The sequence below is a fragment of the Cherax quadricarinatus genome, chromosome 7 (assembly GCF_038502225.1).
Source record: "Cherax quadricarinatus isolate ZL_2023a chromosome 7, ASM3850222v1, whole genome shotgun sequence".
Taxonomy (NCBI): domain Eukaryota; kingdom Metazoa; phylum Arthropoda; class Malacostraca; order Decapoda; family Parastacidae; genus Cherax; species Cherax quadricarinatus.
The window spans coordinates 20,910,195-20,923,202 of NC_091298.1; the positions used below are offsets into that span (position 1 = coordinate 20,910,195).

Sequence of the window (13,008 nt, forward strand, 5' to 3'; positions counted from 1 at the left end):
TTGTTTCAGTTCAGCCTACATCTGATCAAGACTCCTGAGCATTGCACACTTCTGTTGGTGATCACATTTTCAAGCAGGAAAGTGCAGGGATGCAACCCCAAGGGATTTGTACTGTGGGGGTCACTTCCTTGGAACACTGGAATGTAGATCCAGCTTGAGTCTGTCTATCCATTTAAATAATTGCTCTTTTTGAGATCACAAATCCTTAATGCTAATCACTTGGGCATGTACAGCACAATGCAAATATTCCATACTAAAATTCATCAGTAAATATCTCCAGTTCTTCGCAAGCAGTACTGCCCTTTGTGGCACATTACAGTAGAACACTGTGCCTCAATGTACATGGCATCCATATAAAGTTGGTCCAAACCAATACCTTTGGATCAATAAAATAATTATATAATATACATGAAGTTGGCAACCGGTTACAGGAGAATCTTAATAAAAAACTGGCATAATAAAAATAGTCTATACAAATTCTGTAGGTTGGAGTGTGGCTGGTTGGGCCTCAAGACTAGAGTACTGTGGTACACCGTATATCACGGAGGATTCCCACCGCCAATTCTCCTAGCGTGCTGAAACACTAACCCTCGCCGCTCACAACAATTAATTACCTTGTGGACACTGGCAGGTTCAATGGCTCTTTATATCAAACTTCTATTCACTGTTTAACTGTCCAATTTGATAAACTAAATTACCAACTCAAGAACTTGCACATGAACTGTAAAATAGTTTAATAATCAAAAGAAAAAAATGAAATACCTTTCATGGCACCTTACGTCCACAAAATAATTATAATAAAATATTAGCTTCTAAATACTATTTTCATCTGAGATGCACTGCAGACAATAGGACACTAAATGAGCACTGCTGATCAACTACAAACAATCAACACCACTTCCAGACAAATTCTGCCTGCCCAAAATTGAGCATTTAACTGTATACATATAACTTGTGCAAGGAAAAGCACCATTAACTTACATAACACAATGAACAGTATGATTGTTTGTAATATTGTGGAAATGCTATTCAATAAGTTGTATAACTTAAGACTGCCTTTTTAAATAAATATTCCAAAATCATTGGAATTCCAAATCATTTGCTAAAAGTCAATTCTCTCCCAAGAAAGCCAACAGGAAAAGTCAGAATTTCTATCCAAATCCTCCAGAAAATAAGAAGAGATAATTCAACAAGTCCACAATGCAGCATGTGATTCTACTAAAATACAGGACATCGGGTTGCTTGCTCATGATGATCCCAGTTATTGCTGGCTAGGATACATCATCACGCAGTGGGAACAACAACAGTGAATTCACTTTGCGTGACACGGACAGTAAAGCCAGTAAGCACTACCAGTATCACAGAACAAGAACATTATGGTTACCAGTTCACGCTATGATCATCAACCTTATGACTTTCACCATATAGTACTTGGACAGTTTCTCTATGGAAACTGGCGCGGACAGCGGTGCAGAGGATGTGGCCTGGTGAAGGGGGCGGTTTACAGTCCAGACTGCGGCCCCGCTCTCCCCTCCACTTAACAGTGGCCCCGCCACCCTGTCTACAATGCTGCCCTGCTTCCCAGCACCACTAAGCAGTTACCAAAATGCCTGAGCTGGTTAAGTGAGAAACTAGCGACTCTGTAACAGCCCGACAGTGTTGCCTCTGGGCTGGACATTTTTTGTTCTCTCCAGCCATCCAATGCATGGGTGGCATGGGCAGCTTGGATGGGCAGGGTGGTTCAGCTGATACACGGGGCACTGCAAGCTGGGATGGACTAATAGAGCCACTACAAGAATCGTTTCTTTGTCGGCCACAAACATTGGTGATGGCGATTGTTGTGACTGTGGCAACAGCTGGGGCAGCAGTGATAGTAGGTGGAGTCTGCTGGTTGGGAACTGGCCTCTGCTTAGCCCTTGGTGACCTGCTCTCATTGCGTGCAGTAATTGGAGAGACAGTGGCCTGATGCCGGCGCTTTCCTGGTCGCATGCTCGGTGTTACCTGGAAAAATAGCACAAATAAGCATTCACTATAGTATTGTTTAGCAGTAGTCATACATAAAACCTAATACTGTATTTATTCTTGTGGTACGTTTACCCAAGTATTCCTATAGATCTGATTCAACTAATATAATAAGGATCCATGAAAATACCTAGTATTATTTCAGCTGAGCACAACCAAAGACAGGTATCCCTGTATTCCACAACCTCAGTCCCTTATGCTTCAATGCCCATGATTAGAAAAGTATAAAGTAAGGCACAAGTTGATAATGCAGTTAAATTTTAACGGAGATTTAAAGGAGAAAAACAGGCATTCACAAGTCAACATATGGAAACTAATATACAAATTTCAATAAAAATGGCAAATTAGGATATACATGGCCCAAATCTAATTCAAACCTTTCAAAGTGACCAAAAAGGTCAATATCCTAAAATACACAAGCACATTAAGCTCGAGGCAGTGAAGCAGCAGCATTATCAAATTATCAGCATCAAAAGGTTGAAGTTAATCAGATGCAATACTCAGACATTATAGCATGAAAAGCAGTACTTCAGTTTTCCCTATTTTGTCTCGAAAAAACAAATTGGGACCTATACAGGCGAAAATCAATCCAAACATTATTTTAAGATTGACTAATTTTTAAAGAAGCTTGATGTGCATGTATAACATAGGAATTTTTAATAAGTCTTAAGAGCACCAAGATGTTATAGACAAAGAAAAGTACACCTACCATCCGACTTACGACTGAGTTCGGTTCCGAGAAACTGGTCCTAAGTCGAAATGGACGAAAGTCGGACTTTACTACTGAATATCAACATAACATTTTTGTAATGACTATTTTATTGTTTTATTTTGGTATTTCATGTTTTACTTTACTTTTTATGCTGTTAGTACTGTATTTTATATTGTAAGGTTTAGGATAAACACTGTGTACAACACAAACACTTGTTTATTTTCCAGAAATTTGGCATAAAAAACACGGTCGTAAGTCGAGTGGTCGTATGTCAAGCAGGTCGTAAGTCGGATGGTAGGTGTACATAATGCTGCTTTAACCTAGGATAGCCAAAGACAAACACTGATCTGTATTTATGATCAGAAGAGACATTCTTTAATTATTTCACACAAACTAATTTGACTAATAAAACTGGCACATGATAACTTGCAAAAACCTAATATCAAGGTGATTGTCTAAAGCTGACCAGAAGACGCATTTTCCAGTTACTGCAAAGAATCCACCAAAATTTGTACCTACACAGCCTAAACCCATAACGCTTCACCCATTTCATACAATGTGTCAGCCAATGAAGACTTGACTCCATTCCCAATTAATGTTTTAATCAGAGGAAATAGCTAATCCCATTCCACAGGTGCTTGACATCCTGTAGGGATCATATAGCACCTGTGGAATGGGTGGTATTCAAATTTGATCCAAGCAAGGGGAAGAGAAGTCCAGTTCCTTGGATCAACAGCTTCTCACCAGCATCAAGGCAAACTAATGCAATGCAATAAGGTAAAATAATGCTATAACATTTTGAGATTAAAAGTTGTAAAATAGCACCTACACATACCAACTATGATTCACGAAATTGTAATAACACAACTGCAAACAAACCACGAAATGGGTGTGGTGTGAACCCATGGCGAGCAAGTTGTAAAACTCCAAGCTAGTGTATTGTAAAACTACAGGCCAGTGTGTAAGTCACTGTCTATGCAGGATACATGTTATTAAAATTTTGAAGTCAATCAGAGGAGCCATCCTCAAGTAATCACACTGAGACTAAATTTTGGAATGGCTTATATAACACTGCCCAGGGTACCCATGCAGGCAACTAGTCCCATGAATCTTACCTAAGATACATTACATCAGTGGTAAATATTTATAGTCAAGTGAAAAAAGTATCTGAGAAATTAATGAAAATTTGTGAGAAAGTAAACAAAAATATTATTGAAAATGTTCAAAAGTTTGTTAAGTCTACCCTTGGTAAAATCCCATTCCCCCCCCCCCCCCAGTTTTCTGTTCTCATTTACATTCTACTTAAAATTTTCTACAATCCTGAAATAAAAAATATTTGATTTTGATGTTTTAACCCAATGTGGGCAAAAGTGCCGATGCATAAATTGTGCCAACTTTTCGTCTTATGTAATTCCATAAGCATTCTATCACGTTTTGCTTTTTTAATGTTATTACCTTCAGAAAAACAGTTTTCTACCATTTCAGAAGATAAATTATTTTTTTTTTGAAAAATTGTGACAGACTCAGTACTTTTAATTTTGAAGGTTGAAACAGTGATAATCCTTTGTTTTATGTGCTTGCAACTGCTAAATAAGCCACCATGGGCCAAAATAAAGCCAGCCCTTTGGTAAAGGAAAGAAACACAATAGAATTCAAGAAAAAACTCGTAGCAAAGTACCAAAGTGAAGGAGGAAGAGAGCGGAGAATGCGCCTTCTTCAGTGAATCAGCCATTCTATGGTATGTACGATACTAAAGCAGTAGGTTATTGATAAAGGCTATAGCGCCAGCCAGCGATAAAATGAAGCATTAACAGTGTAGCAAGTAAGTTAAGTGATTAAGCGATAGAAAAACGACACGAAAGTTCCTCTCCAATGTTGTTGGAGGTGTATAGGGCCAGTGAACATATGCCGCCCTGCTATCTTCCACCACCCTAAACCTTTGCCAACATCTCCTCCATCAAACTAATTAAACTAACATCTCCTCCAAGGTAAGTGTAAATATTTCTTATTTATAAATTATGTACATTGTTTCAGTGTGAATAGTGGTGGTGGCTTCTGCTGCTGCCTCCACTACCATAATATGTACAGCTTCTCTCAGTGGCCCTAATAAACCCAACACCACCACCACTTATTCTTCACATACATTATGTTATATTTTATTCATTCTAGAATATATATCATGTTTCTAAGTTATTAATCTTGTTTATCATGTAATATTAGATGAACTGTGATAGATAAATAAACTGTAGAGATGATATTAGCGTCATACTGAAGCATAATAAACTCTATCTCCTTCTCCCCTCCTACCTGTCTTCCATACACAAAAAGTCTTCAATTAAGTCAAGTGTGATGTTAAATGTTCATTTATCCATTTTATTAGTGCTTTATATTTATCTGTCATTGTTTTCTGTATGTAAATCTATATTTAATCTTTAAAATTTTTTTTGTTAATACTTTTTGGTGTTTGAAATAGATTAATTGGATTTCCATTATACAGTGGAACCTCAAATATCGAACTTTCTTCGGTCAAGAAGGCTGTTCGAGTGCCTTTACCGAATGAATTTATTCCCATCAGGAATAATGTAAATTATATTAGTCCATTTTAGACCCTCAAAAATACACTTATAAAAGCACTTACAAAAATACACTTACATAATTTGTCGTGTTGGGAGCAGTTTGATTTTTGAAGTTCCACTGTATATGGGGAAAATGCCTTTGCCATTCGGCAGGCTCTCTGGAACGAATTAATCACGAAACTCGGGGGTCCACTGTACAGTATTCTGAGTTAACGGACACTCGGACAAATCCTCCACCCCATCAGTCCATTACAACTGCATTTTACACAAAATGGTCAAATCTGTACCTACATATCTGAATTTTACTCTGCGTTGTCGAAGTCACTTTTTTAATGCTTGAAGCTATTTCACCAAACGTTATGGAAGCTATCCAAGCTATTATAGGATGCCGAGAATGGGTTCAACAACTATGGCAATGGGGCTTGTAAATGTATCACTATTGTTCATAATATACATTAATGACCTTGATGAGGAAATAAATGATATGAGCAAATTCACAGATTACAAAAATAAGCAGGAGAATTGATTCAGAGGAAGATGCCACTGAATTTCAGGATGATTTAGACAAACCTCATGTTGTGGTCAGAAAAGTGGCAGATGCAGTTAAATGTAGATAAATGCAAAGTCCTGAGGCTCGGGAATATAAGTAACCCTAGCACTTATGAACTAAATACATGTATGTATATAGAACTTGGTCATACGGACTGCAAAAAAAAAACTCCGGAGTTATGATAAGTAGCAACTTGAAAGCCAAGACAGCAATGCCTCAGCATACATAATAGGATGAAGAGATAAACAAGTAAATGTACACTGGTATCACTAAATAAGTATGAATATTCATGCTCCCTACAACTGCACTGCGTGATTCCAGTGTGTGAAATATGGAAGTGAATTAGATCATGTTGTGCAGTACCCTCCTAGTTAGCAATTAATAAGTGTGAAAAATCACTAACATAGCCAACAACTCTTGTGTAGTGAAGGTATGATCTTGACAGTGCTGTCATTATGAAAGGCTTGTATTATTTGGGGTTTATAGGGACACCACAATACGTATATTAAACTGTATTGACCCTCCACACCACTGGAAGAAGGGTTCATACTGCTGTATTTTTGGTTAATTGCTTTCCCAAATGCATTTGTCTTTAGTATACACTATGCTTTGAATAGGTGTAAAGAGTTCCTACATGACTGGTACGATCTGCCAGGGAAATCTCTCTCATATGAAATGAATATTGGGTAAATTACAAAATTAAAAAAGTATGAATTTTTGGAAGTTGTCAAGAATGTAACATCTAGCCTGAAGAGCTTCTTGTTTCTAATGTTAATGTTTTGGATGCAGTTAAGGAGATATCCAAAATATTTTAAATTTGTCCAGCCTGTCAGTCTACCAAAGAAGTCAGCTTAAATATATCTCGCCTGATTATGCATCACTACATTCCCCATATATACGCACATCCTCTCTTTCCACAGCAAGATCTGTTTGCATAAAGGCCACTGTGTGGGCAAAACCTAGTCAAAAAGACTTACATTAGACTGCATTTATGTCTTTATCCATTGTGTTGACATTTTATACCATTTCCCTCTAAGGTATATATCATGTCTTTTACCTATGGTTAACCACAATCTGCCCATTTTGTACCAAACTGGTGGATTTTAAACTTATTCCTACAGGCTTTTTTAGCTTGAATACTGTGTTTTGTTAGGCATATATTTATAGATTTTCTTCTAATTAATGAAAAACTGAATGACGTTATTTCTCATTGAGAGGCTATGAAATCTGAGCAAAACTGGAAATCTACCTAACACCAGTGCTTAGATAATTTTAGGCATAGTCTCTAATTGCTGTATGAGTGGCTTCATTTCACTGGAGTGCTTATGACAAAAGAGTCAACTAGTTGTTGTTAATGAATTGAGAGTATAGTGCCCAAGTAACCATGATAGCAGCAGCAGCCCCCGCCAGTACAATACCAAGAAAACGTCATTAACTAACCTAAAGTGGTTTAATCTGGTGATTGTTCTGGGTATCAGAACCATCACCAGATTTAGATTAAATATTGACCTCTCACATTATTAGATACATTGCATTCATGTATAGCATTGCATATAAAATTATAATGATTGGTTTGTTAATATCACTGCAAAGTTGCAGACAAGAGGAACAAATTGAAGAGTACGTAACCATTATTGAAACAGTATGGAAAATTTTTAAATACAATACAGCTTGAGATTAGTGGTCATGGAAGTACATACATTGCTACAACTGTATCCTGAGGAATCTATGAGTGAACTGTTTGCTTATTACAGTTTACTGAGAGTACTATACCTGGAGTTTACCTGGAGAGAGTTCCGGGGGTCAACGCCCCCGCGGCCCGGTCTGAGACCAGGCCTCCTGGTGGATCAGAGCCTGATCAACCAGGCTGTTGCTGCTGGCTGCACGCAAACCAACATACGAGAACTTCATGTACCAACACGTAAGGGACACTACAAGAGAGAGAGGAGAGGATGAACCAGCAAGGCTGGACTTAGTATTCACCTTCAGTAGTGCAGATATCGAGGACATCACATATGAAAGACCCCTTGGGGCCAGTGACCATGTGGTTGTAAGCTTCGAATACACAGTAGAGCTACAAGTGGAGGGAGAAGCAGGAAGGCCAGGACGAATGAAGCCAAACTACAAGAAAGGGGACTACACAGGAATGAGGAACTACCTGAACGGGGTTCAGTGGGACAGAGAACTGGCAGGGAAACCAGTTAATGAGATGATGGAATATGTAGCAATAAAATGCAAGGAGGCTGAGGAGAGGTTTGTACCCAAGGGTAACAGGAGTAATGAAAAAGCCAGGATGAGCCCATGGTTTACCCAAAGGTGCAGGGAGGCAAAAACCAAGTGTGCTAGGGAATGGAAGAAATATAGAAGGCAAAGGACCCAGGAGAATAAGGAGAACAGTCGTAGAGCCAGAAATGAATATGCACAGATAAGAAGGGAGGCCCAAAGACAATATGAAAATGACATAGCAGCGAAAGCCAAATCTGATCCGAAACTGTTGTACAGCCACATCAGGAGGAAAACAACAGTCAAGGACCAGGTAATCAGGCTAAGGAAGGAAGGAGGAGAGACAACAGGAAATGACCGGGAAGTATGTGAAGAACTCAACAAGAGATTCAAAGAAGTGTTCACAGAGGAGACAGAAGGGACTCCAGAAAGACGGAGAGGTGGGGCACACCACCAAGTGCTGGACACAGTGCACACAACCGAGGAAGAAGTGAAGAGGCTTCTGAGTGAGCTAGATACCTCAAAGGCAATGGGGCCAGATAACATCTCCCCATGGGTATTGAGAGAGGGAGCAGAGGCGCTATGTGTACCCCTAACAACAATATTCAATACATCTATCGAAACAGGGAGATTGCCTGAGGCATGGAAGACAGCAAATGTAGTCCCAATCTTTAAAAAAGGAGACAGACATGAAGCATTAAACTACAGACCAGTGTCACTGACATGTATAGTATGCAAAATCATGGAGAAGATTATCAGGAGAAGAGTGGTGGAACACCTAGAAAGGAATGATCTCATCAACAGCAGCCAGCATGGTTTCAGGGACGGGAAATCCTGTGTCACAAACCTACTGGAGTTCTATGACATGGTGACAGCAGTAAGACAAGAGAGAGAGGGGTGGGTGGATTGCATTTTCTTGGACTGCAAGAAGGCGTTTGACACAGTTCCACACAAGAGATTGGTGCAAAAACTGGAGGACCAAGCAGGGATAACAGGGAAGGCACTACAATGGATCAGGGAATACTTGTCAGGAAGACAGCAGCGAGTCATGGTACGTGGCGAGGTGTCAGAGTGGGCACCTGTGACCAGCGGGGTCCCGCAGGGGTCAGTCCTAGGACCAGTGCTGTTTCTGGTATTTGTGAACGACATGACGGAAGGAATAGACTCTGAGGTGTCCCTGTTTGCAGATGACGTGAAGTTGATGAGAAGAATACACTCGATCGAAGACCAGGCAGAACTACAAAGGGATCTGGACAGGCTGCAGAACTGGTCCAGCAATTGGCTCCTGGAGTTCAATCCCACCAAGTGCAAAGTCATGAAGATTGGGGAAGGGCAAAGAAGGCCGCAAATGGAGTACAGTCTAGGGGGTCAGAGACTACAAACCTCACTCAAGGAAAAAGATCTTGGGGTGAGTATAACACCAGGCACATCTCCTGAAGCGCACATCAACCAAATAACTGCTGCAGCATATGGGCGCCTAGCAAACCTCAGAACAGCATTCCGACATCTTAATAAGGAATCGTTCAGGACCCTGTACACCGTATACGTTAGGCCCATATTGGAGTATGCGGCACCAGTTTGGAACCCACACCTAGCCAAGCACATAAAGAAACTAGAGAAAGTGCAAAGGTTTGCAACAAGACTAGTCCCAGAGCTAAGAGGTATGTCCTACGAGGAGAGGTTAAGGGAAATCAACCTGACGACACTGGAGGACAGGAGAGATAGGGGGGACATGATAACGACATACAAAATACTGAGAGGAATTGACAAGGTGGACAAAAACAGGATGTTCCAGAGATTGGACACAGTAACAAGGGGACACAGTTGGAAGCTAAAGACACAGATGAATCACAGGGATGTTAGGAAGTATTTCTTCAGCCACAGAGTAGTCAGTAAGTGGAATAGTTTGGGAAGCGATGTAGTGGAGGCAGGATCCATACATAGCTTTAAGCAGAGGTACGATAAAGCTCACGGCTCAGGGAGAGTGACCTAGTAGCGATCAGTGAAGAGGCGGGGCCAGGAGCTCGGACTCGACCCCCGCAACCTCAACTAGGTGAGTACAACTAGGTGAGTACGAGCCACAGCCCGGCTGATCCGGAACTGACTTTAGGTGCTTGTCCAGTGCCAGCTTGAAGACTGCCAGGGGTCTGTTGGTAATCCCCCTTATGTGTGCTGGGAGGCAGTTGAACAGTCTCGGGCCCCTGACACTTATTGTATGGTCTCTTAACGTGCTAGTGACACCCCTGCTTTTCATTGGGGGGATGGTGCATCGTCTGCCAAGTCTTTTGCTTTCGTAGTGGGTGATTTTCGTGTGCAAGTTCGGTACTAGTCCCTCTAGGATTTTCCAGGTGTATATAATCATGTATCTCTCCCTCCTGCGTTCCAGGGAATACAGGTTTAGGAACCTCAAGCGCTCCCAATAATTGAGGTGTTTTATCTCCGTTATGCGGTAAGGTTATCGGTAAGGAGAGAGAGAGAGGACAAGAAAAATGTACCAGTACTGTATGGTAGAATCAATCAGAATAAAAAGATGACTTTTTTCATTGCACCTAAGAAACTCAAGCAGTTTGGCTAATTTCTGTTGAGGTGACCCACAACAGACAACTAACTCTTAACCCTTTGAGGGTCGACAGGCCCTCTCCGAGACTCATTCTCAGGGTCGGCCAAATTAAAAAAAAAAAAATTCTTATGAAAAGAGGGAGAATCTTTTCCCGATCATAATGACACCAAAAGTATGAAATTTGATGGAAAACTTATGGAACTATGCTCTCGCGAAGTTAGCGGTCTCGGCGATGTTTATGCATCGGCGATTTTGCCCACTTTGAGCCCCATTTTCAGCCTATTCCACTGTACTAGTCGACAAAAAACATGAATATTTCGCTAGAACTCCATTTTTTCTATCGAATGAGTGCAAGAAACCACCCATTTACCGATTTCAACTATCCAGTACAGTGGTCAGAATTTATCAATTTTGCCAATTTCACACAAATTTCAAAAGATGCCAATTTCCGAATAGGGTCCAGAATAAACAAGAAAGACATTCCTGGCACTAAAATGACATTTCCTCTGTTCATTAGTCACGTCTCAAGGCCCCTCTTACATTCTTTTGCTTTCCACTTCGAATTTTTATTCTCACAAAAAATAGAAGATTTACTGTTATGCAGACTACTGCATTAGTGTAAAAAATGGTATAAATAATATTGGCGCACTTGCAAAGGAATATTAGACTCACCAGTTGATGTGTACTGGACGCTTGGCATGATTTGTTTACTTTTGAACTTTGGTAAAAATCGAACATTTCTGCTACTTTGAGCTCAATTTCAAGGTACTTTTCATTGTAAAACCAGTCAAAATCATCTCAATTTCTGTAATGTCTTCCATTCTATAAAATGAGACCAAGAAAACTAGAATACAACAATAAATACCATACGAAAATACAGTGCAAATTCGCCGTTTTATTCCAAAAAAACGGTCAAAGTTTTTTTTTCTCATTATGCACTGTGTGCTGCAGGATTTTTTTTATACTGTGCACACTGACCACATAGACCCATTCTTTCATATGTAGGCCTACCAGCTTTCTCCCAATAGATCTGAGGGCGCTAGAATTTAGGCGTACTAGTACGTCAAAAACCCTGGGTCGTAAGCCATACTGAAACCCAGATATATATAATATATCTGCTGCAAGGTGAAGAGACAGCAGCTATAACGAGACTTGCATATACTACACTTTAGTTCATCCAAGAATCAAACCCAGCAGTCTTCATAAGAACAAAAAATGAATACTGCAGCAGGCTACTGGCCCATGCTAGGCATGTCCAACCTAATTTTTAAAGCTGTTCAAGGTTTTCCCTTCAACGACACTACTCGGGAGTTTGTTTCATTTGTTCACAACCCTATTACAGAACCAGTGCTTTACTATAACCTTTCTAAATTAATTTTTTCGAACTTGAACCCTGCTTCAAGCCCTGTCTTAAATATTTTTACCATTACTTATATTCCCTTCACTTAATCCTGTATTCAATTTATACACTTTAATCATATCCCCTCTTTTTCTACACCTTTCCAGAGAATGCAAATTCAGTGCCCTCACAGTCTATCCTTACAGGAAAGATTTCTGATATATACTTGAGATCAACTTTGTCATCTTTCCCCGTGTTTTCTAGTGCATCTAGGTCCATTCTTTAATACGGAGACCAGAACTGTTTAGCATAATCTAACTGAGGCTTTGCCTATGATATATAAAGTTGAAGTATAACCTGAATTTATACTGTACTTTTATATTTCTTGATATGAAGTCAAGTTTATATTAACTTTATTGTTACCTTGGCTTTAAATTACTGCTAACCAGAACTCCTAAACCTTTTTCTGCATACAGTGAATGAAATCTACATTATGAGTTTAACAATGTCATGGTTATTCTCTTTTCCCAGGCTTAGAACCTAACATTTGTCTACATTAAACTGCATCTGCCACTTCTCCAGCCACTGCATGAACCTATCCAGATCTTCCTGTAGCGCTTTAATGTCCTCATCAGAATTTATCTGGACTATTATAGTATCATCAGCAAACTTGCTTATGTAGCTATTTATTCCCTCATTCATGTCATTTATGCATATTGTGAACAACAAAGGGCCCAATGATGACCCTTGTGGAACACCGTTTGTAATGCATCCCCCACTCTTTACTTCTCCCCATTTTTGAAAACAGTTTCCTATCTGTCAATCACACCTCAATCTGGGAAAAGAATTCCCCTCCTATTTCTTCTTGTACCTGTACTTTCCTCAAAAATCACCTGTGTGGAACTTTATCAAAGGCCATACTGTAATCTATACACTATATTCATGATCATGAGCTACCTCAAATACCTTAGAGGAAAAAAAGTTCATAAATACATAAGGCTGAAATACCCCTCTGCACAACTGTGC

The 13,008-nt window shown here is 39.8% G+C and overlaps 1 protein-coding gene across 1 annotated transcript in view; it reads right to left on the reverse strand.

Moving 5' to 3' along the window:
- Positions 1–510: 510 nt before the first annotated feature.
- The window catches only part of LOC138852345 (uncharacterized), a 29,516-nt gene continuing 17,018 nt past the window's right edge, over positions 511–13,008 (reverse strand). The window contains exon 2 of the mRNA XM_070082354.1: positions 511–2,001. Coding sequence (XP_069938455.1) covers positions 1,591–2,001 — 411 coding nt within the window. The 3' untranslated portion in view covers positions 511–1,590. The remainder of the gene's footprint in view (positions 2,002–13,008) is intronic.